The sequence below is a fragment of the Danio rerio genome, chromosome 2 (assembly GCF_052040795.2).
Source record: "Danio rerio strain M-AB ecotype USA chromosome 2, GRCz13ab, whole genome shotgun sequence".
NCBI classification, from domain to species: domain Eukaryota; kingdom Metazoa; phylum Chordata; class Actinopteri; order Cypriniformes; family Danionidae; genus Danio; species Danio rerio.
In genome coordinates, this window is record NC_141022.1 from 51004497 (window position 1) to 51028805 (window position 24309).

Consider the following 24309-nt stretch of genomic DNA (forward strand, 5'->3'; position numbering starts at 1 on the left):
ACCCACGCAAACGCAGGGAGAACATGCAAACTCCACACAGAAATGCCAACTGACCCAGCCGAGGTTCAAACCTGCGACCCAGCGACCTTTTTGCTGTGAGGCGATAGCACTGCGCCACTGCGTCACCCACCACTATTCCAATATTCAACTATTACACTATTCCAATATTCACCAATATTCTACATATTTAACTAATAGTTTGCATTGCTCTATGTGGCACTTCAGAATTTATTCTGCTTAAAAATATTATGGTTGAAGTTATTGTGTAATAATGCACATTGTTAGATTTGCTCTTCAGTGTTTTGGCTTTCAGCAGTGACATTTACATTACACTGAACTAAGCTGAACTTCGTCTGTGAAAATTTGACTGAAGCAGTTACATTTTAGAACGTCATATATCAGGTCTGTAGCCCCCTGAATGACTAAGGATCTAGAAATTGTCTCATACATGAGCTCATTTGTCCTATTTTGACCGCTACACCATCATAAATTGTGAAAATAGCCCATTGAAAAAGGCTTAAAGACCAAGCCAAATTCCAACATAATTTTCCAACATCCGGCTGTGTAAGAAAACATACAACTGGATGTAGCCTAAGTGAAGTCATCTTTCGCTGCTGTATTGTTTTTAAATAGAGAAAATATTTTACAGGCAAAGCAGTGGTGCTGTAGGTAGTGCTGTCGCCTCACAGCAAGAAGGTCGCTGGGTTGCTGGTGCGACCCTAGACTCATTAGCTTATTAGACATTTAAAAAAAGCGAGCGATGATTCCAGGTTTTAAATTTCTGTCCAGAGATGTCATGTTTTTTTTATCCTCGATTGGTATTATGCTGTCAAGTTATGCGATTTCGCAGGTCAGAGTTCACCAAGCTTGAACTTTGCACCGCAGAAACCTGTGAAACTTAACGCATGACCCTGCGTTTCCGGTCTGACGCATTCGCGTGCGTATAAATGGAAGTCTAGAGGAAAAGTCCAGTTTGACTGCAGCTTAATAAAGAGATAAGCCGAAAAGAAAATTAATGAATGAATGAAAAATTTTATAATAACTTTGTCTAAATCGTGGGCCATTGTTTATATCCAAGAATTTTCATTCAAATGTACTTTTTTACAAGAGAGGCTAGAAAAATCATGAAACTCTTTTAATATTATTATGTTTTAATTTTATATTATCCACTGAGGAGAGTTTAATGTGCTGGCCAGTTTGTTATTTGCCTATAACAAATGACAAAAGGCTACAGTTTTTAATTTAAAACTTTAACAGATTCCTATTTTTTCAAATGATATATGATGTAATCAATTTTTATTTTAAAAATAAGTATTAATTCATATTTCCTTATTCTTAATAGGAACTATTTTGGAACATTAAAAAGTGTGGTCGTAATGACCATCAGAAAAGCTAATCCAGCTAAATATAGTGATAAAAATGCCACTAAAATGCAGCATTTAAACCTCACAATTAAATAGAACATGAGGCAAATAACTGCAAAAATGTCCACATTTTGAGCAAACGACAAGCACCCCTTACCAAGTGCTTTGACACAATCTGCATTGTGAAAGTGCATAAATTGAATTGAATGTTAAATAGTTGTTGACATTACCTCGTGGTGATGCAGTAAGAGATCTAAACCAAGATTTTGCATTGCATAGTTGCTTTTTACAAATGAGCTAATTTTTTAGTTAGTTAGTTGTTTAGTTTTTAGTTAATGTTCATATTCGTCGAGTACTTTAGATGTAAAAGCTGTGCGCCGCCCGGGAATCGAACCCGGGTCGCAAGAATGGGAATCTTGCATGATACCACTACACCAGCGGCGCCTGTGGAGGAGACTGAACATCCCACCCTTCCCAATGTCAACATCGGTACATCAATGGCGCGAAAAACACATTTCAGTTTTGTTTATCTTTGCAATATCGCTTAGGATGAATTCAATAAATAAAACGTGCACGTGCAAGCTCAGAACCGACAGCCTGCTGCAGCACTGGCGGTGTATCATTTTGTGAATGACTCGCTCTTTTAAATCATACATTTTCAACGGTGGGTTAAACCAGTTCACACATCCAGTCTGAACAAGTTCACGAGTCGGACTGAATCGGTCTGTGCGGTTCTCGAGTGAACAACTCACTGAACTATTAAACCGAGAACTGTCTTATTATCCCTCATAATAAGTGTTGGGGAAAACACTTTTGAAAGTAACGCATTACAATTCAATTTGATTTAAATCATCTTTATTTCCACAGCGCTTTTGCAATAGATTGTGTCAAAGCAGCTTAACATAGAAGATTATTGTAAACTGAAACTGTGTCAGTCCAGTTTTCAGAGCTGAAGTTCAGTTTAGTTCAGTTCAGTGTGGTTTAATTTTCACTGCTGAAAGTATAAACACGGAAGAGCAAATCACAATATTGAATTTCTCCTCAAAAAGGTAACTAGTTGTGTTACTTAGTTACTTTTAAGAGTAAAGCATTATGTTACTTTTGTGTTACTTTTTGTTACTAAGGCTTTATCTCTATCCAAACTTGTTTTTTTCTTTTCTCTCTTTTTTTAAATAGAGGATCTCTGCCATTAACAACCCACTATTAACCTAGTGTGTACGTGCAATTAACCTACACGTACATTTACCTTAAACATTTTTTTTTAGGATAATGTTATATGAGAACTCCCTGACCCCAGCTATACATGCCGTATACAGATTATTGAAAGTGTAAAACAATGCGCTTGATTCTTTTGTACTATTTGTCTTAAGTAAAATCACTGTCCATTAAGACTATAAGCCTTTTTCTTTAATGCATTCAAAATAATGAACAGATTCCCTCATAGACTGCGTGATTCATTTAGGGGAATTTAATGCAGGGCTTCTTGTCCGGTTTGAGACCCACTTCATATTGTAGCCTATATCTGACAGGCAGTGAAGATCACTGATCTTATACATGACAATTTTGTAAGCCCTTGGGCAGTCTGTCTTGAAAATTAAAAGCATGTGTGCATATAGCCCATGAAGTCAACTAAAAATTAACTTGTGTTACATTTTTAAAAAGTTACTTTAAATATTATTAAGGCGAAGCAGCGGCGCAGTAGGTAGTGCTGTCGCCTCACAGCAAGAAGGTTGCTGGGTTGCTGGTTCGAGCCTCGGCTCAGTTGGCATTTCTGTGTGGAGTTTGCATGTTCTCCCTGTGCTCTGGTTTCCCCTACAGTCCAAAGACATGTGATACAGGTGGATTGGGTAGGCTAAATTGTCAGTAGTGTATGAGTGTGTGTGTGAATGTTTCCCAGAGATGGGTTGCGGCTGGAAGGGCATCAGCTGCGTAAATACTTGCTGGATAAGTTGGCGGTTCATTCATTCATTCATGCATGGCGGTGCATTTGTCCCGGTTGGGTAAGTTGGTATTTCTGTGTAGAGTTTGCATGTTCTCCCTGTGTTGTTGTGGGTTTTCTCCAGGTGCACTTGTTTCCCCCCACAGTCCAAAGACATGCGCTATAGGTGAATTGAATAAACTAAATTGGCCGTATGGTATGAGTGTGTGTGTGTGGGAATGTGAGAGTGTATGGGTGTTTCCCAGTACTGGGTTGTGACTGGAAGGGCATCCGCTGCATAAAACAGTTGGCGGTTCATTCCGCAGTGGAGACCTCTGATAGATAAGGGACTAGGCTGAAGGAAAATTAATGAAAATGAGTAAATTATCACAGAATTTCCAATTTTGGATGAACAATCCCTTTAACAAAAAAAGCTCCGCTGTAATATTTAGATACGTTTTAGAGTTTTTTTCCCCTCTCTTTTAGTTCAATCAAACCTAGATGCATTAGGCGAGTTAAAATGTATTTATGCCTTTTAGTATAACTTCTAGAACACTTCAGAACATCCCACCCAGGGATTTAATGCTGCGCAGTCATGCATTAAACAACTGAATCACTCTCCGAAATGAATTGATCAAAAGAACCGATTCGAAAAGATTCAAACATCAGATCACTAGCTGCTTGCCAGCTGTTCGCGGCGCTGCAGCACAGCTCACATCCAACCAACAAAAGAATAATAACTCGATCCTACGCTACACATCACTGTTTCTCAACAGCTGGTATGTACTTCCAAAAAAACTAGATAAACGTATCTAAAACAAAAATCTATTGCAAATTAACAAATAGATCAATTAAATCAATCATGACCGCTGGTAACCCGAGCGTGATGTCACGCAGGCTCCAACACGCGCCACCCAGAGCCATCCAATGGACGCGCAGAGAATCCGGCCCCTGTCATGACAACGCTTCCATCACTTCCGGGCTGAGAGCGACGGCCGGCGCGAGTCAACCACCGCAACACACACCGACCCAGAAAAATAACAATATTCGCTCCATATTCGCCGCGTCCTGCTCATCCGCAACACATTTTCACCTTATTCAAATGGGCCATCGCGATTCCGACTGAAGTAGCGGCGTCGGTCTGGAAGAATAAGGTGAGTGTTTATTGTCTCCATGTGTCGTATGCTGCAGATGCGCGCGGTTATGCGCGATTTGCATATTGAAGACTCGCCTGCATATCGCAAAGCATCGTGTTATTAATCTGATATGAAGAGGCTTTGAATGCTCTGACAGCCAGAGGAATGCAGGACATTGATGGCGGTGCATTCCACTGTTGATACTGATGATGATCATCTCTCGGGCCTTCGCTGTTCCCTGGATGCAATGTCACACATCTTTTACACACACTCAATCTTTCAAGCCACGATCATACACGTTGCTCCACGCTAAACACATTAGTGCTCGGGTCATGACCACACACTAATCTCTTTCACACACACAACACAACACAAACAGACAGGATCTCACATCAACAAACATGACATTTGCACATTTCACAGCCCGTCAGCTTAGATTTTCTTTCTGGGATGGAAACGCAGAGAAGCATATTCTGTCATGAATGAGATGTTTTGGCTGAACTGGGTCACAGATCGGTGTGTGAGGTTGAGGTAAAGTTGGTTTTATGTTCTCAAACTCGTTCAGTGTCAACTTTTGACATGCTCCCATATTGTTTAACATGGTACTTTGAATATTCAGTCTGAAATTACATGTAAGTAAGCCTTTGTAACAACATTAAGGCTATTTGTTTGACTGTATACAATGTTTTACTTGGATAGTCATTGGCTGCTACTATGATTTTTTACTATATAAAATTAGTAAGGAATACTTTTCTGAAATGTTATTAATAAGGAGAAAGTCCGAATGTGTGAAATATAAAACCAACTTTACCTCAATATCAGTGTGCTGTTGTGATATAATGGGACGGCAGTTTGTGGTGGGTGATAGTGGTTGACATGTTTCCAGATAATCCTGTGGATTATGCGCTGTCATTTGAAGGCCCGGAATTAGAATAGGTCTCTGCAAATGCAATTTGCTTAAATAGTAAACAGTTCAACTGATTTGAACCTGAATTGTAGAAATCAGAGCTCAACAATGAGTAGGCTTGGGCCTGTAGGGATGCTACGATTATAAATGTTGGTTGTACGATTATTGTCTTAAGAATATTCACGGTTATCACGATTATTTGCATTCATTGATTTCAAAACCCCACTAGTTTAAAACTAAAATTATTTTATATTCTGTTTTGTAGTTCGGGCCTAAATAAATATTGGTTACCGTTTTAAAAGTTTATTTGATTGTCGGCGTCAATAGCCTAGTGGTTAGTGCGTCAACACATAGCACCAAGATGCTCACGGCGACCCGAGTTTGATTCCCGACTCGAGGTCCTTTGCCGATCCTTCTCCTATGTCTGCTCCCCACATTCCCTGTCTGTAAAAATCTCCACTGTCCTATCAAAATAAAGGTGAAAACCCCTAATAAAAATCATATATATAAAAAAAAGTTCATTTGATTGACTATATAAAAATCAGTGGATATTATTGATGCATTTATTCAGTAAAATTGCTACTTTTTACAGTCATTCAATGTGTTTTTGGTCATTATCAATGCATTGTCACTTTAATTGAGCATGTGCAGCGCGGCAAAAATTGACCCAATGCCAAAACTATCACGGCACTGCTGCTTCAGTGACGCTCACGCCTCGCGCTGACACGCTGCTTCTGCATGCAGTAAGAAAGCTCTAATCTTTTAACATGGATGCCAAAAAAAAAGCATGCGCTGCTCACGCTTGCGGTCTGAAACAAGCTTGAGTCTTTCAGCACTCTCACCAAAAACACTCGATTGATCTTGGCTGGCGGATCAACACCCGCCACATGATCGCTCTCATCGGCGCCATTATTTGTACGTGGGTTTAAGTGGGTTTGCAAACCTGTCACAGTTTCCGCGGTCACAAAAGCCCCCTGTCATCTCAACTAGATGCGCCTGAAAAGCGTGAACGCGTTGCGTGCTCGTCCCTCCATTGGAAATAATGAACTTGCATGAGCTTGCCTTAATTAAAAGCCTCAGTCATAGTTATTCCAGTGATTGTCATAGTTATTTCTTAACCATATGAATCTAAATACGGTTTTAATTTTTTTTAGCAAAGAAATTCAATCATTTACTTTTCAGCTTAGTCCGTTTATTTATTAGTGGTCATCAGAACCGCTAACTTATCCAGCATATGTTTTACACATATGCCACAATACTGGGAAACATCCATAGTATACAAACTCTTTTACACACATACACTTTGGCCAATTTAGAGTGCTTTCATACTAGTACTTTTGGTGCGCAGGTTTGTTTGACGTCAGTGTATAGGATATCTTTAGCTAGTGTGAACGTGTCCTCTAAACTCAGGTGAGCACCCATGAACTGTAACCGAGGCCGAGTTAGCCTGAAAGAGGTGGTCTAAGGGTACGTTTCATGCAAACTCGAGTCCGTTTCACTTGCGGTATGAATGCAATCGTACCAAATAACAGAAGTGGACCGCCAACAGTATCAATAAACTGTCATATTCATAAAGTTCATTCGTGTGTGTATCACATACTGTACCTTGGTGACAAGCGGGAATGAGCCAGGGCAAGCACAGTAATAATGTCTGCTTGTCTCCTCCAGAAACAGCTTCTGCAGATATTGCGTGATGTTCTGAACGTTTATAATATCAATTGAACTTTGGTACGGTCTAGGCAATTGAACCAAGTGTGAAAGCACCCTTAGCTTACTCAATTCACCTATAGCGCATTGGACCTTGGGGGAAGTCGGAGGAAACACATCAACACGGTGAGAACATGCAAACTCCACACAGAAATGCCAACTGACCCAGCCGGGGTTCGAACCGGCGACCTTCTTGCTGTGAGGTGATTGTGCTACCCACTGCACCATCGTGATGCCCACAAAGATAAATTGTAAAACCTTAATGTGATCTGTTTCTCTAGTATATTTTCTTGCCATTAAAATGTCCATAGAAGCTTGCGTAAACAAACATTTTCATATTTTTTATTTGCTACATCAAATCTTTATTTCACTCAATGTAAAAATGAATTTGATTATGATCTTTTGTAGGGCTGTGCAATTAATCGAAAATCCGATTTCGATTTTGGCTTTTAACGATTATGAAAAACCATTAATCGAGATAAACGATTATTCCATCACGTACCGCCCCCTTTCCAGTAGCCTCGGACAGCAGAGCACACACACATCTAAAGCCTAGTTCACACTACAGGATTTTAATCATCAGCAGATCGCTGTGCTGTTCACACTACATGACTTGACTTTGTGTCTTTTAATCTCTGTGGTGTTCACACTACGCAACACTCTGCAAACGATCCACAAGAGGGGGGTCACACACTACATGATCTGACAACAACTCATTCCCCAACAGCTCATTCAAGCTACCAAACCACAGCCAATGAAATTTTGAGGGAGGAGTCGTCAGAAAAAGCTGAACTGCTTGAGTGCTGATTACATCACTGACAGCGTTTCAAGCTTTGGAGAAAGCATTTTAAAACATCGTCAAATCAGCTGATTTATCAGTAGATTAATCAATCATCTGCAAGGTTCCAGTGGATAGATAAACAGAGAGTTTTTAATTTTTGTAATTTTATAACTCTTTGAAATAACACTAACATAACTATAACACCCTGCCGTTTTCTAACTATCAGTGTATTTCTTTCTGACATTGTTATTTTTTTTATTAACAAAACAGTACAGAACTGAGCATTTCTGCCTTAAATTACCATATTGGTCAAAATGACTGCATGCATGTCTGATACTTTTCGCTGTGACTTTAAATATGTGTGCATTTTCTTGCCTGGCAACTTCCTGCTAACATAAACAAAACTTTCTGATGGCAAAAACATCAATTTACTTCAGATATCTTTCAAAACAGCATATTCTGTGCTGTTAAATAGCTCCTGTTTGAAACTGAAAATGAAAGCCAAGACCTTTAAGTGTTTTAGTATCTTAACTACATATTTATAGGCTGTATTACCAAAACAAATGATATTTTTAGGGTAATGGTGTCATTAAATATGATACCAGACATTCAAAGCTTAATTTTAATATCTCAATAATAGCTTTGAATGTAAATATGTTGTGACAATATGGCGTTTTATATGAGAACGGTCAGAATGAGCAGTATGGTAATTCTAATAGTTACAGAATTCTAGTTTCACTGTTAATATAGTCTACTCTCATGTCTGTGCTAACGCAGAATGAAGCCAGTGCACTGATGCCCATTCTGAGCAATCACAGATGTTTTCTGCTGAGCTCCTGAACACACAGGCATTCAGCTCATGCTAATATGCTCTCTCATTGGCTGCAGCTCGTCACTACATCTGACCACACGTGGGGTTGAGTCGGCCGACTGCTCTGGAATATTTAGCATGCTAAATGTTGGATTTCCGTCTGCGAGGTGTCTGCGACGCGTCAGCGAGCCTCGTTTATGCGTTGTTCAGACAGTAGTGTAGTTCACACAGATGTAGTTCACACATAAAGAGCGGCGAGCGCCGAGCACCCGCAGATTTCTTCCCGATCACAGCCCGATCTGTTGGCGAGCTCGTTAACTTCCAAATCGGGCTCAAATCAGGCTTAAAATCCTCTAGTGTGAACTAGGCATAACCCGATCTTAATGTGAGCGCTTTAATGGTCAAATACATGCACATTTGTGTCAGAGCGCGGTGTTTAGTGATTATTCATATTAACCCTCATTTGTGTAATAAACTAACAAGTTGAGAATCAAAAGACACGAGAAAGAGAAACCATATGAGAGCCGAACTATTCTTGAAGTGACAGCGTGCGGTATTCCTGCTGCTGCCAACTGTTTTTATTATTAATCAATAATAAAATTAAAAATACAGTGAAGATGCTTAAAGCACAGTTTAAACATCACAGATTTAATAACTCATTTCTAATAACTGATTTCTTTTATCTTTGCTATGATGACAGCACATTATATTTTACTAGATGTTTTTCAAGATACTGGTATTTAGCTTAAAGTGACATTCAAAGGCTTAATAAGGGTACATAGACAAGTCATTGTATATCAGTAGTTTCTTCTGCAGACAATCAAACATATGTATTGCTTAAAGGGGCTAATAATATCAAGCTATTAAAATAGATTTCAAAATATTCAAACCTGCTTTTATTCTAGCTGAAACAAAACAAATAATCCTTTCTCCAGAAGAAAAAAAATATAATAGGAAATACTGTAAAAAAAAAACCCTCTGTTATACATCATTTGGGAAATATTTATATATAAAAATAAATTCACAGGAGGACAAATAATTTTGACTTCAACTGATAATCGTTTTGAATAATCGTGATTACAATTATGACCAAAATAATCGTGATTATGATTTTTCCCATAATCGAGCAGCCCTAATCTTTTGTGTTTTAATTTTGTAATTATGCCCACACTGTTGCCTAATAATGGGGTCAGTTTTAGATTCAAGCCCTAATTCTGCCACGAATTTAACAAATCAGTTTCTCAAAAATGTAAATCCTTGTATCTAAAATTAATTTTCCCCATGCATTGAAATTTAGTAAATATGGGGTGCCAAATTGAACAAAAATTCAATTGTTTTTATATAATGCAGCTGAGCGGTAACTGAAGTGAAAATTCAGTCATCATTTCCTAGGGCTGTGCAATTAATCGAAAATCCGATTTCGATTATGGCTTCTAACGATTATGAAAAACCATTAATCGAGATAAACGATTATTGCATCATATACCAAAAGCGCGAAAGACCGCGTGCTTGTGTGAGTGTGCAACACGCGCACGCGCATAAGCACGCGGTCAGCATTCGGTCTCATTCGCACACTGAGACGAGCAGGGGAGCGCAGACATATGAGGCATATTCAGGCATCATATGAGCGCTTTAATGGTCAAATAGGTGTAAAAACGCGGTGGTTAGTGATTATTCCTATTAACCCTCATTTTTGTAATAAACAAACGAGTTGAGAATCAAGACACGTGAAAGAGAAACCATTAAAGTGACAGTGCGAAATGCTGCCGCCTGTTTTATCATTAATCAAACGACGAGAACCACCCGCAGCGTTCACGCGTAAAACCCATAAGAGGCCGCTATCAAACGACCGTCCGTCCGACTGGGTGAATGATTGATTGGCCAATCGGCCGACCCACCCTCCTTCTCCTTCCCTAAACCCAAGCAGTTTTACCGATTGACCCGCCCACCTACTTATTTCCCTAAACCCAACCAACAATTTACAAAAAAAAGCCATCCAGAAAAAAAAGCCCTCGTCTGATTTTCACCACGGTTTCGGTTTTTACCACATTCTCACCCTGTTTTGAACTTGTTCACTTTATTTTTTGGATTCTGTTTTTGTCATACCTGTTTTCTGGGACTGCTCTTCCCTGGACTCGAACCCGGTCATCATGGTCACTTCCTCTCTGTGCCTAAAGTCCGCCAACATACACGATGAGCTAACTGGACAAACTGGTTGCGACGGGAAAGTCTCCCACACGGAGGTAAGCGGTCAGCCGGCAAGCGCGAAAGGGAACAGCGTCATACCGCTCCGTAGCGTTTGCTTAAAAAATTAAATACAGCCATAGGTACCTCAGGCTACATAATTCGCGGTCTCCAGAAACGTCCGCGGGACTACGTTTTCAGAATGAACCTGGGTTGGTTTGGACTGTGAGGGGAAACCGGAGCACTCGGAGTAAACCCACGCGAACGCAGGGAAAACATGCAAACTCCACACAGAAACGCCAACTGACCCAACAGAGGCTTGAACCAGGGACCTTCTTGCTGTGAGGCGACAGCACTACCTACTGTGCCATTGCGTCACCATATAATACAATAAAATACAATAAAAAGGAAAAAAAAGGTTTTCCAAGGAGTCTTAACAATATTCAGGTATACAGTAATTGCATAACAAAATGTAAAATAATACTGCATAGTCTTTGTTGTATAAATTATTCAATCAAATGAATGATTATTGAAGTTACAAACGGTTCAATTTCTTATGCCTGATTGCTTTTAAAACCCTCATACACTCACAGGCCTTAAATATACACAGGCCAATGAAATTGATAATCTAGATCCAACCTTGCAGATCTTGTCCAAATGATCACATTGCAATATTGATGCTGAAACGATATATTGTGCAGCTCTACTATAAATAGTCCTAAGCAAGATGCTGGATCTCTTGCAGAGCGATCAGAGCTGTGGGGCAAATTTAATGACATTTATTTGAAATAACTAAATATAGAAAGAGGGGACGGATGCACCAAGCAAGACAAATATGATTTTATTCTTAAACTATTCTGCTTTCTATAGTATCCAGTCATGCTTTGTTCTGTACCGTCACTGGAAAATGATTTCATGTCAAATTGTAAGTTGTGTAGAATTGAGTGCTCATCCGTTTTTCGGTTTGAATTGATATCTTCCTTCCCTATGGGCCGGATTCACACTCTGAGCACGAGGTGATGTACCAGCCGAACAGGTCCGATCACTCCCAAGCTCTTCTAGTAGTGAATTATGGGGGATTATGGGTAGAGAATGATGGGCTCTAATTAGTAATCCTGATAGGTGTGTCTGAAAGTTACGGCAGTTCCTTTACTGATGCAAGCCCTGCCTGTGATTTTGTGCGTGGGAGGTACATCACATGTGGAAAAGAGAAGAGCACACTTTCCAAAGCTTGTTTTTTTTTTCTTAGTTCAATTCCCCGATTTAAGTAGTTTAGTAGTTACTCAACCTAAACCCCTTCCTCTTCTCCATGGTTAAGACAGCAGATTTGTCACTGACCTTTTGTGTGCTCAGTTTTTTTTTACACACAAACCTTGTTGATGCTTGCCCATGCTAAATGTTGTCGTCACCATTGTTAAGGCATTCTAAGAGGTTTTTAGCACATGTTCTGGCTGGCAGTAGATACACTTGGTATTGAAATGCATAGGCACCTGGGTCTAAAAAGTTGTAGTCGAAAACGTAGTCTAATTACAGGATCAAATCGATTCAATCACCACAAAAGTTTCTATTCTATTCTCAGCCTACAACCACACCAAAGCAAGTTATTTATATTTAGCTGTGTTTTACATTCATGTCCTTTCATGTCACTTGCTTTCATGTTCTTTTAAACTGGGCCTGGTTATGAAATAGTGAGTGAAACCATGTAGAATGAAAGTAGAGTGGGTGATTGTGCATTTGTTAATCATATTTTAATGGTAAAAGTAGTTTGGGATCATATGGTTATGCCCCTCCTGCATTTTTGTATTGTAAATAGGCAGCTGACCTACTTGACATCAATGCTTAAAACACTTGTACACATTTAAGGGCTAATTGGTATCTAAATGTCAATTACTATCGCTGGCTTTAATGCTCACTGTAGTAAGTGATTTTTGGGGTATCTGTAACTTTCAAAACAATTCATATATCCTTCATGTTTTCCATCTGAAAGGTTCATTTTATCCTTAACCTCTGGCTATAAAATGGGATAGCAGGTTGCAAGCTGATAAAAAGAAACCCCTCCTATTGTAATTAGTAATTATAATAATAATAGTTGTAAGATAAAAGGCTAGAAAATTTGAACTAATTCAAATCTGTTGAAAACAAGGTTGGATACATTAGTTTTTTTGCTGTTTTTCAAACACAACACAATTCGAGGCTCAGCGACCTTCTTGCTGTGAGGTGACAGCACTGCCTACTGAGCCACGGCGTCGCCTCCATTAAGATATGCTAGATGCTTATCAGTAAAATGACCTTAATATTTTAGTGTCAAGTAAATATGATCATGTTTTTCACCTGGGGATACTCATCCTGAGGTCCTCAGATTATGCGGAGTCACTGATTGGATCCAAGACCAGCGACGTGAAAATCCCAAGGATTCCATATCCAGGACCAGGCCATATCCTGAGCTGCTGCTGCGCTGATGGTCGTGGGGAGTGGAGAACATGAGTCTGTTTCCAGCGACGCTCCAGGGACAGACGAGTCTTCGCTGAGGCCATCTTCCAGCCTAAACCACGGCGAATGAATTTCTGCACAAGACTTTTGGCCAGTGGAGAAATTAAAATGGTCGTGCCCAACTGAGTCTGGTTCCCTCAAGGTTTTTTTTCTTCACTCCCATCAGGTGAAGTTTTTTTTCCCTCTCCGCTGTCGCCACTGCCTCGCATGGTTCAGGATTGGTAGAGCTACGCATCGATGAATTTGCTCTTCAGTGTTTGAACTCTCAGTAATGAATAAATCACACTGAACTGAGCTAAACTGAACTGAACTGAACTTAAACACTAAAACTTGAACCACACTGTTCCAGTTACTGAACCACACTGTTTCAGTTACTATGACCATTTATGTGAAGCTGCTTTGACACAATCTACATTGTAAAAGCGCTATACAAATAAAGCTGAATTGAATTGAATTGAATTAAATTGAATGTTTATGACGGATTTTGGGATTTTTGCAGCTTCATTTCTATTAATGGTCTGCGTGGACAAGAGAGGGAGTTAAATGTCAGGGCATGTCTCCATGAACCACATCTCTCTAGTCTGTGACATTCCTCTGGAAGGAAAGGTCTTCACGTCCATGTGTTTCCAGTCTCCAGGCGAACATATCTGGGATTTTCACGAGAGTCAGGGAATATGCTGTCCGTTATTGCTGCACTAGACCCTCTCACAGCGCTCAAGGCCAATGACTTTACCATATGATGTTTATCACAGCAGCATTTTGCCAGGAATGTACTAAACAGAAGTAGTTTAAGAAGTAGTTTAAAAGTTTTTTCCTCCTTCAAGACATTGGAGTTTCTCACAATATTGGAATTTCAGTGAGAGGCTCATGTCTTTGTTTTGGGGAGAATAAACAAAGATATTGAGAGAAATGTGTAGCTGTGTTCATGTGATGGAAGTCAGTGGGCTCCACTGTTGTTTAGTTTCCAACATATCACAACTTTTACTCAATTGATTTCATTTCAGTTAATCATGCAGCCCTAAATGAATGTCAGTTATCCTACAAAAATTGTTATTATCATGAATTAGTTTGGATAAATATATCCACTTCACTTCACTTAACTGTCATTTCATTTTGGCATCTAACTAACAATACTACTCTGGGCCTGTTTATGAAATAATGATTGAAGCCATGTGAAATGAAAGTCAGTGGGCTTAATGTTGTTTATTTTCTAGTGTACATATCTTTTAAAAGAAGTTATTGGAGAATCAAGAATAAATGTTCTGTAAATTCAGCAAAATGTGCATTTATTCAGTAGGGTTTGATGAAAAAGTAAAGACTGAATATACCTGCAATAATATTTCTAAATAAACTGTAATAAAGCGACAAAAGATTTGGTGTTTGTGTTTGAAAATTGATATGGAATTAATTTTTTTAGTGTTAATTTCGTCAGCGAAAATGGCTTAACATAAACAGAAACTTGACATTTTAGTAGTGCTGTAATGGATCACAAATCTCACGGATCGGCCAAAAGGAAGGAGACAAATTTAATTTGCTTTTTAAAAAAATAAACTTTTGGTTTTAACAAACAGAACTTAGAACCTGTAATTTTATTAAAAATAAAATGAAGAAATAATCAGCTGAATAAAAATAAACTATGAAATATTCAGTGGTGTGAAAAATTCACTGTTACTACTACTGTTGCTGATAACTCTAAACGTAGCAATCTAACATTATACTTTGTACAACCCATATTTATTTTTAGTCTCATTTTCAATAAATGATTCAGTTGTTCACTCACAAAACTTAATGTTTCATTGCTAGATGGATCATTTTTGAATAATTATTCAGTTGCAGATTTTTGATGTCTGGTTAAATAATGTAATTGCTTACTACAACTTTCATTTTTGAGACAAGTTAAACGCGTATGATGGTGATTTTAATCTTAAAATCCATAAACAACAGAGGTTTTATCTAAACTATAAATTGTTATCCCAGTACTGCTGTGTTATTTGACTGTTTGTAACTTCCTAACAAACTCAAAAGACTAGACAATCTGTTTCTTAAATTTAGAATTTTTCAAACACAGATTTGAATGCAGGGGAATGAATATTATTTAAAATTTGTTGCGTGGGTGTTGAGATCCTGATCTTTTAATGATTAATCGTGCAGCTTACACTGAATGCATTAATGCAGGCTGAACAAGTAGTGACAAAAACACCTTTAATAACCTAAGAAACCCACCACATCCCAAATAACCTAACGTAACTTTTTCTGCTATTGTTATATTTTACAGAAAAGCCTAAATGCTTTCATACATGTGATTTAAATGACGTGATAGGCGATCGTTACACATTTAGGATTAATCTGCAAGTTAACAAAAAAATGTATTAGATTAATCCGCAGGTCACATGTGTTCTGAATTATATTCATTAGACGAGCAGATCAGAGCATGTGCATTCAGCTTTCCATCACATTACTAGCGCAGAGAACATGTCAAGTTTGTGTTAAGCATTAGGCAACAAACCTTTTTTGTGCTTTTTTCATTGACGAAATTAACACTTCTGAACAGAATGCTAAAGCAGACCTAGTTTTTGTGTTCAAACTAGCAGTGTTGCTCATTAAAGCTCAATACAGACAGCGAAAACGCAGATCTTCTTTTGTGTGTGCTTTTGATTTTCTTTTACACATTTTATAAGCTCCTCATGAGCTTTCAACTAATAAACAAAGCATAACATTCGCACAGTGCACAAGCAGCACACAGCATTGTTTTGGTTGTTCAGGCATCATATGAACATATGAGCCTTTTAGTTTTTGTTAGTTTGGTACATTCTGCCTTAATTTGACAATGTGAGTGAATGCTAATGTAGAGTTCAGACTAGGGTTAGCGATGTTGACAAATTTGGGATCGTACAATGTCTTATGTGAAACATCACGATGGCAAGGGCATCCTCGTCATAAGCGGAGGTGAATTAATTATTTATAATTAATTAATTCATAACAAATTAATTATTTGTAGCCTACCGTTTCAACTACCTGACCCGCATGGTCTTTGTTTTCCCCATAAACAAGTCATAAATAAATAAAGATAAGTTGCACACAAATTACCACCTGTCAATTACTTTTTCCACGGGAGGCTGGTCGGTAAAAAAGGTGCACAACCAACAGGATCTGAGGTTTTCACTAAAATATTAAGTACAAGTGTGAAAGTGAAAGATTGAAGCAGTGTACTGATTCTGTGACTCGTTACCTGATAGATTCAAAAGACGGAAGAGTCGTTAGATAGAGACAAAACTAATTAAATATCACGTTTAACAACTATAGTGAGACACGATCCAGCGCTACATCCTTGATATACTGTCCGACGTGCACTGCTCTCTGGAGCTCAGACAAGCGCATGACAGTGTGTGTGGCTGTGTGTGTGTGTGTGCGTGCAAACCAAGTTCGAACTGCATGATATTCAAAGTAGTCGTGTCACAGATGTTTTCCCACTGCATGATCTATCTGGGGTAGCATGCAACTGCTGCCATGTTTACACAGCAACATGGATCAGTCACAGGGGGTTTCACACTGCATGACTTTACAATAGAAAGAATCGCCGACAACTTTGTCTCGGTCTGCAAACTTTGTATTAAAAGCAAACACACACAAGAAATGACATGGAAGCAACGCAAGCTCACATAGTATATCTTTTGTTATTAAAGGTTCAGGACACACTGGATAACTTTAACAGATGTGTGTGTGTTGAGCATCAGTGAAGACAATGTTAGCACCTGTCAGCTTTAATTGTGGGGAAAACTGGATAATTTTGAGCTTTTGTCAGCTAATTTCAGCTTCCGGGTTTAAAATGATTTTTGGTGCGGGATCAAAATCGGCAACGTAGCACAGTACTGCAAGTGCAATGATGACGTGTCGGTTTCTCATTATTATTCATAGCAGAGTTTTCTTATCCTATGAGAAGAGCCGGCTGCTTTATTATTCATGAGACGTGCCAGACCTGCCAGAGTCAAGCCCGAGCTGTGAGACACGGACCCACGGCACACAGTATTTAGCCGTTCATGAAGGCTCATATGCGTTTGTTTCCATCATCCACGGGGTTTGTTACATGTTTTCCTCCGCGATCTTGTCAGGGACGATCATACAGCAAAGCTGTGTGTGTGCTGCTAGCATTTTTGTTGGGAGAGCAGCACGAGAATTAGAGAATGGCGGATGCTGTCTTTTATCAGGAGTTCATTCACATTCAGACACATCACTGTGCTGCTGTTTTTGCCTAAATCCTCCAGATTACCAGCAGGACTAAAGGTTAAAATAGACAGGTCAGGAGATCTGCTGCACTGAGTCTGCTGGACACGGGGATTGAGGGAGAAGTCCTCATTTATAGGGTTTACATGAACACGATTATCTTTATAATGATATAAATTGTGGTTATGTGTATATGAAATTACAAATAACAAATCTAGCAGGGCATTAAATCACTGTTCATTTCTTTGCATTTTAACTTTGTAAACTATAAACTCATGCGTCTCCTCACAGTTTGTCTCATTTTGTGAGCTAACTGACAACAACAGTTGTTCTGAAGTAGACTTTAACTGAAAGTTGGGGGTGTCATGGCCCTTTAACTACATAATGAGAAAGAAGCCTTTAGTGGGGTAGAAAATGTACTTATTTTGCTGACCTGTGTTTTGAAGGGAATTAGCAATTTCCAACTTTTTTTTTATTTTTCGACCTGGTTGTGGTATTGCTCGGATGACATGTCAAACATACACAGGTGCTCCTGCCACAGTTCAACTAGTTTTTCGTCCATTTCTTGGGTCCATATAGGTCGAAAAGAAGTCCTTAACTTCTCCCCCAACCTCCCGCTGGCCTGCAGATACCCACACTAGTGGATGCTGCTCTCTCATTAGCTGTAGGTAATCGTTGATATTATTTTCAATCAGAACAAATATAGCATGCCAAATATCAGCGACTCATTTGCGATTATCTCAGATCATGTGATTGATAGTTCACACTGAGTGGTTGTTACTTACGTGAATGAGCACCCATTTCCCTGTGATTTCAGGCATTTGTCAGAGATTTCTCAAAACCTGTCGGCGAGTCAAAATCGGGGCTTAAATCATGAACTAGGCATAAGTGAACTAGCACCAAATGTATAATTTTCTTTTTTGGTCTGGAACCAGGAGAACCAAACTACAAGCGTGAACATAACCCTGCATGCGTTGTTGTTTTATAGACTTATCAGCTCTCAAAATATCAATACAGTGACATTGGTTCATCACAACTCCTGATCACTACTACTGAGGGAAATAATTGATTTCACAACTGAAGCTCTAAAAAAGGAATGTGTTTCTGCTGAATAGATGATATGTGAGAACATCTGGCTGTCCTGCACTGTCCTTTTGACCTTCCTCCAAAGAATCAAAGCCACAGAATGAGTCTGCAGCTTATATTTTTCTCAAAGAGAACATTGGAAAGTGGCCGTTTCCTCGTTTGTTTTCACAGTGTTGTGTTTATCTCAGATTGTAAAACATGCGTCTTTCCCAGAGGGTTTTTTTAGGCACCAGAGGATCATTGACCTATTTTGAACATCAAGTTCTGCTCGTACTGTAATATAGGCTGCTGGATTAGCAGGTCACTCTTTATTTTTGGTTTTCAGAATTTGGCCAGATGTCCTAGTTTGTATTTTATGTTCTTTACATGCTCTTCCGCTCAACAGACACACACGCATGAATTCATAACCACATCCACCTCTTTAACAGAACACTAGTGTCGCACTATTTTTAGTGTGAGCTTCATCCTTCCAGAGCAACAAAGCTTGGCTTGTTTGTCTTCTGCGCTCACGGCGTTCACTGTCTGCCAGCTGTCCCCAGTTAAATCACAATGACCAGAGGCGTGACATAGTGGTTGACACACATGCTCATACGAGTAATACCGGCTAGCATAATTTCCATGTTTTTGTTGAAGCCATTGGCCAATGTTATTTCAACAGTGGTGTTTATCAATAGAACTACAGATGAAGAACTATATTACCCATGATGCTGCAAAAAAATCCACCTATTAGAGAGATTTAAAAAAAGCAAATGATAAGCTACTCAACTGCTAATGAGTTTAAGTGTGAGTTAACTCATGTTCTGTTAATGAACACTCCTGCCAATGTTGATTGTTACGAAACAGGTCCTGATTAAATCAGAAAGAATGCCAGTTTTCACAAGAAACTCATCTGTACGTTATTAATACAGTTTTGTTACTTGTTCAAACATGAATGTAGTGTTGCAGAATTAATCGAAGGCGATTCCATGTGCATGTTGGCAGTGAAACAGGCTCTGTAATCAGCCCTAAATCTCTGGCAGTTGCTTTCAGATGGAGCAGTATTGACTAGTTATTTTACTACATAGTTCACTGATAAGCGATGGAAAAAAATCACAGACTATTTAATCGCGTGATCCTGAAAATGAAGATAATCATTCTGCAATTTGACATCTGTTTGCATTGATTTTTTTAGCAAGCTATGGCTCTATTGCTGCTACATACGAATGCATGTGAAAATACCACATTTTAATGTTTCTTCAGTCGAGTGTTTGAAATAATTCATTCTGTAAGATGATTCTGTAGTTGTGTTTAGTAGCCAAGTTGAATTTCCCTTGTCTCTATTATTTGCAGTAACTGCAAATAAGAGTGCAGTGTTTCCCCTATCATTATATAAGGGGGGTTCCCCACCCTCCCAACTGCTTTCCCTGCCCCCCTTGAAGTCAAGTTAATTTTATTTTATAGTGCCAGATCACAAATTTGAAACCGCTAAATAGCTATATGTTAAAGCTGCATGATTCTAGCTAAAATGAGAATCGCAATTTTTTTTTGCCTAAAATAAAATCACGATTTTCTTACAATTTTGTAGATGTAAAATAAAGGTTAAATGGGTGAGCTATTATTATTGTTATTCTCAAACATGTGGTAAAACACCAATAGGCTTTGTGTAGCAGTACTGTTGGTTAAAAAGGCAAAATTTTGTATAGACGTGGAATGGTGGACTTGAACAGACTTTAGATTTGTCCTGGTCATCAATGCTGATGATAATTCTGATGTTGAATTATTGTGTTTGAGTCATATTCTTACAATCTGTCGTTTTCTGCTTAAAATCAGTCACTGACATATTTTTGCATTTCGGCGGGTTTTGGATACTTTTGTGGCTGGAATCAGTCAGCTACATCTGACAGCACTGTGTGCGCTTTCGGTTTCATTTTCACTGCTAAGAGCGGTTCACTTCCCGTGCGGCTCCAAAATGATCACTCTGTGCCACAAACTGAATGTTATTTACAACTTTATTAACGTTACCTGTCATTCACAGCCTATGCAGGTTCTGTTCACTTAAGTAGGCTTCATTCAGAGGCGCATGTTTAGTTACTGAGTTAGGGCCTACTCACACTATGTCATCCGTACTGTGCCCAGGCCCGTTTCCCGGATCGTTTGAGAAGTGTGAGCGCGATGAATCGGGCTCAAGCACGGTTCACTTGGCCGGCCCTGGCCCGGCTGGAAGAGGTGTGCCTGAGCACGGTTCACTTGGGCTTTGGCACGGTACGCTTGTGTGTGAGTGCAAAACGAGCCAAAGCCCGAAACTGAAAGCCAGACTTGACTTTTAAGGGGCTGTTTCATATTGATTTATTAATCATTCTTACTGTTCAGTGAACGCAAACTGCCGTAGTGTATTAAAGACGAGAACTCCTCACAGCACGACAGCTGCATGGCTTCAGCAGACCTCCTCATTCCTGCAGCACGAGGGCTTTATGATTGTTTATGAGCGCCAAAAGTGGCGGATCTGTTCGGCGAAATATCTGACTGCGTGTCACTGCATCCCTAAGGACTGTTTGGCGAAATATTTGACTGCATGTCACTGCATAACAAACGACTGAAACGATATAACTAGAGAAATCTCCACTGTGCTGCTGAGTGAGAGAGCGCTTCTCACTGAACAGCACAGCAGCGATGACGTAAGCGTGCCGAGGCCCATTTGTGGTGTGAGTGCAGGCCGTCGGGGGAGACAGGAGGGGGGACAAGCGTGCTTTGGCCCGGTTCGAGGCAACTGTACCTAGTGTGAGTACGGCCTTGGTTACTGATGACTGCTTTGCAGCTTTCAGCATTGAATTGAACGATTTATTATAATATCTTGTTTGTTTTGAAGCAGTATTATTATTATGAATGAAGTATTATTTATTAAATTGATATGCGTATAAAACAATAGTGCAAAATAAATATTACTTACTGCAATGCTTAATTTTTGTTTATTGCATACAATAATTTATTTATTATAATGTAACAGAGCTACTCTTTATAGCAGACAACTCACAACCAAGCACATTTGAGGCAGAATGATCTTGAGAAATGTAATTCATTGCTGTTTAAAAACGTGCTCAAATGTTAGCGGAAATTGACTTTTTTGAAAACTTCAGTATTGATTGGTACCGAATTTCAGTATTGTGACAACTCTAATCCCTTTTAAAAAAATGAAAGGGCAAGCCGAAATATGCTACAACTGAGCTTATCAATTCATAAATATGTCTCCACAAAATGTCCACTATTGAACGAATTCTGTTAGGATAAAAATAAAACTTGGCTTGTATTTTCCCACAGGGAGAGCTCATCCTTATTCCCAAGAGGCTTTTCATCTATTCAGAGCAGGAAGCTGGAGTAGGAAAAGGAAATGGAACAGGAAGTTGCCCTCTCATCTAGCAGGTTTCACAAAAGGCAATAAAAGAGCAGAATATACATAAAGCATTTTAAAAAACCAGCCAACTAGACCTTCAGAAGAAGAGGAGGAGTACCATCACATAGTTGGAAGAAAGAACAACACAAGGTATGTGGAGGGCAAATATCAAAGCTAAAGCTAGTGTGAGAAAAGTCCATAAATAACTTAAACTCTATTTCTTTGCTCTTCTGCTCCTCTGCCATTCCTCTCAGGATGAAGCTGAAGGAGGACATGTCTCCTCTCCTGCTGCAGGTCTTCAGATCGGTCGTCTGGGTTTATTCCGTCATCACATTTCTCCCCTGGTACTTGCTCTCTGGAGCCAGCGGAAATCAGGCCCGAGCTAAACGGGTCAAAGCACGCGCAGTAAGTACAATAGGATTAACACACCCTTAAACATCAGCTCACACTCCTTCAAACCCTGGCACATCTGGTGTGCGACCCCCTTTACAATGGTCTTGCTAAGGAAAGTTACAACCGTTTTTTCATCCTTGTTGGAACTCAGACTGCTAGCGATCAAAGATTTATGTTAAATTTGCAAGCTGAACACATTCTGTACTGTACAGAAGACACTGCGGAGATCAATTGACAATGGTCTACAGCCAATCAGGGCGCAGAATACAATGCGCTGTAAAAAAAAGCATGTCAAATTGCGCAAAAACAAATTCATGAAACTGCGAGGCCACGAAAGTTGAACCAAGTATAACAAGGACCTGCTGCACTCTTGTGCTCACCAGGGGTCCGTTCTTCCTACGTTGATTACTCAATTAGCTGGATTTGGTTCTTGATGATTTGAAGCGATCCAGGTAGTTTTGTTCTTTGAAATTCATCTGAGAGTTGTTGCCATTGCAACAGGTCTAATAGCTCAGACCTGCTCGGGAGCAGGCATATTCATATAAACAGGATTAGATTGGATAATTTCAAGCCAAGGTCATACTGAAAGTATGTTAATGCTGATTTTTCCATACAATAGTAGCTTATGGGTGTACATATACTGTATTAATGTAGGAAAAAAAAATATTTTTAAAAATTAAATCAGAAGTAAAAACAATGTAATAAAAAAATTATAATTGGCATGGAAGTGGTCCTCCCCCAAGGGTTTCAAAGAGAACATGCGTTAGAGACTATAGCCCCTTTCACACAGTGATACCGGAAAATATCCGGAAAATTTACGGAACGACTTTACCGGTATGTTCAAAAAAGCGCTGTTCACACAGGCGAGGACGTTACGGAAATTTTCCGGAAAAGAGCATTCACACATCCATTCCAAAATACCGGTAAATTCTGACATCATTCACCACAAATGAGCTTTAAACGGCTGCGCTTGTATTTGTAAACATTTGACTAAATTACAAACTCTTTTGATGATCAATATTGTAAAAAACTTTCACAGGATCATATTCGCATGTCGAGATGTTCATAATATGTGCGTGTGCTGAAGCTCACAGGCTGTTTCATGGGCACACGCAAAGCTTGAAGGTAAACAAACAACGGCTTATCATAAGCATCTTATCGATGATTATTTGCACAGTTGGCATTAAGGAGAACATATAAACGTTATCTGACTAACTTCTAGCAGCTAAATGCGTCTGGAAAAATATTCAAAGGCTTTTATTCTCACAAACCGCGCGGACGTAAATGCGTCTGACTGTTGTGATTGGCTAAAGCAGAAGTCTTACGTCAGCACGTTCTAGACGTGCACGCGCTTATTCCAGAAATATTCCTTCTGCGTTCACACAGCGCAGCATTCCGGCAAATTGCCGGTAATGTTACAACTTCTCTTTCCGGAAAATAGCCAGAACGAATTTACCGGTATTTTCAAAAAGGACCTGTTCACACATACAACCTTTCCGGAAAATTGCCGGTAATTTTCCGGAAAGGTCTGTATGTGTGAAAGGGGCTTATGTAGGCCTATAGGCAAATTTTTAAGATAGCAATAAGGACTTGCATACAAACGCGTAAAGGTATTAACCCAGCTTGAGTACAATTTCTGAGAGTGTATGGTAATGTCTATTATCACACACTTTAAAAAATTCTCTTTTTATTATTTTTTTAAAGGAATAATAATTTCTGGAAGTAAATTGACAGCTAATAGACCGGTGATTTGATGCTGTACAAAAGTTGCAGACACCTTTTCAATATCAAAATGCTTTTTTTGATGCAAAATGAATTGATGCTAAATGAATCCACTTGGGGATATTCATCCCGAGGCCCCCAGAGACTATGCAGCACCACCAATGTGATCGAAGACCATGACGAAATGATCCCAAGATTGCCATAACCCTGGACAAGGCCGTA

The 24309-nt window shown here is 39.2% G+C and overlaps 2 protein-coding genes and 1 non-coding gene across 4 annotated transcripts in view; 1 reads left to right on the top strand and 2 right to left on the bottom strand.

The window, feature by feature from the left end:
- Window positions 1-1737: 1737 nt before the first annotated feature.
- On the bottom strand, window positions 1738-1808 carry trnag-ccc (transfer RNA glycine (anticodon CCC)). Its single transcript has one exon. It is a non-coding gene; the product is annotated as a tRNA-Gly (tRNA).
- A 2453-nt stretch (window positions 1809-4261) lies between these two features.
- Window positions 4262-24309, top strand: part of acsl3b (acyl-CoA synthetase long chain family member 3b) — a 43137-nt gene continuing 23089 nt past the window's right edge. The window contains exons 1-3 of one of the 2 annotated variants that reach the window (XM_087239620.1): window positions 4262-4436; window positions 21900-22122; window positions 22227-22377. In XM_087239620.1, the coding sequence (XP_087095746.1) occupies window positions 22228-22377 (150 nt within the window). In that variant the 5' untranslated portion in view covers window positions 4262-4436; window positions 21900-22122; window position 22227. Of the gene's footprint in view, window positions 4437-21899; window positions 22123-22226; window positions 22378-24309 lie in introns of those variants that run through there. The other variant, NM_001145932.2, reaches the window with a different exon arrangement.
- ftr05 (finTRIM family, member 5) overlaps window positions 13137-24309 on the bottom strand; it is a 393850-nt gene continuing 382677 nt past the window's right edge. Inside the window, exon 7 of the mRNA XM_087241470.1 lies at window positions 13137-13496. The gene's annotated coding sequence lies outside the window, so the exon portion shown is untranslated. The remainder of the gene's footprint in view (window positions 13497-24309) is intronic.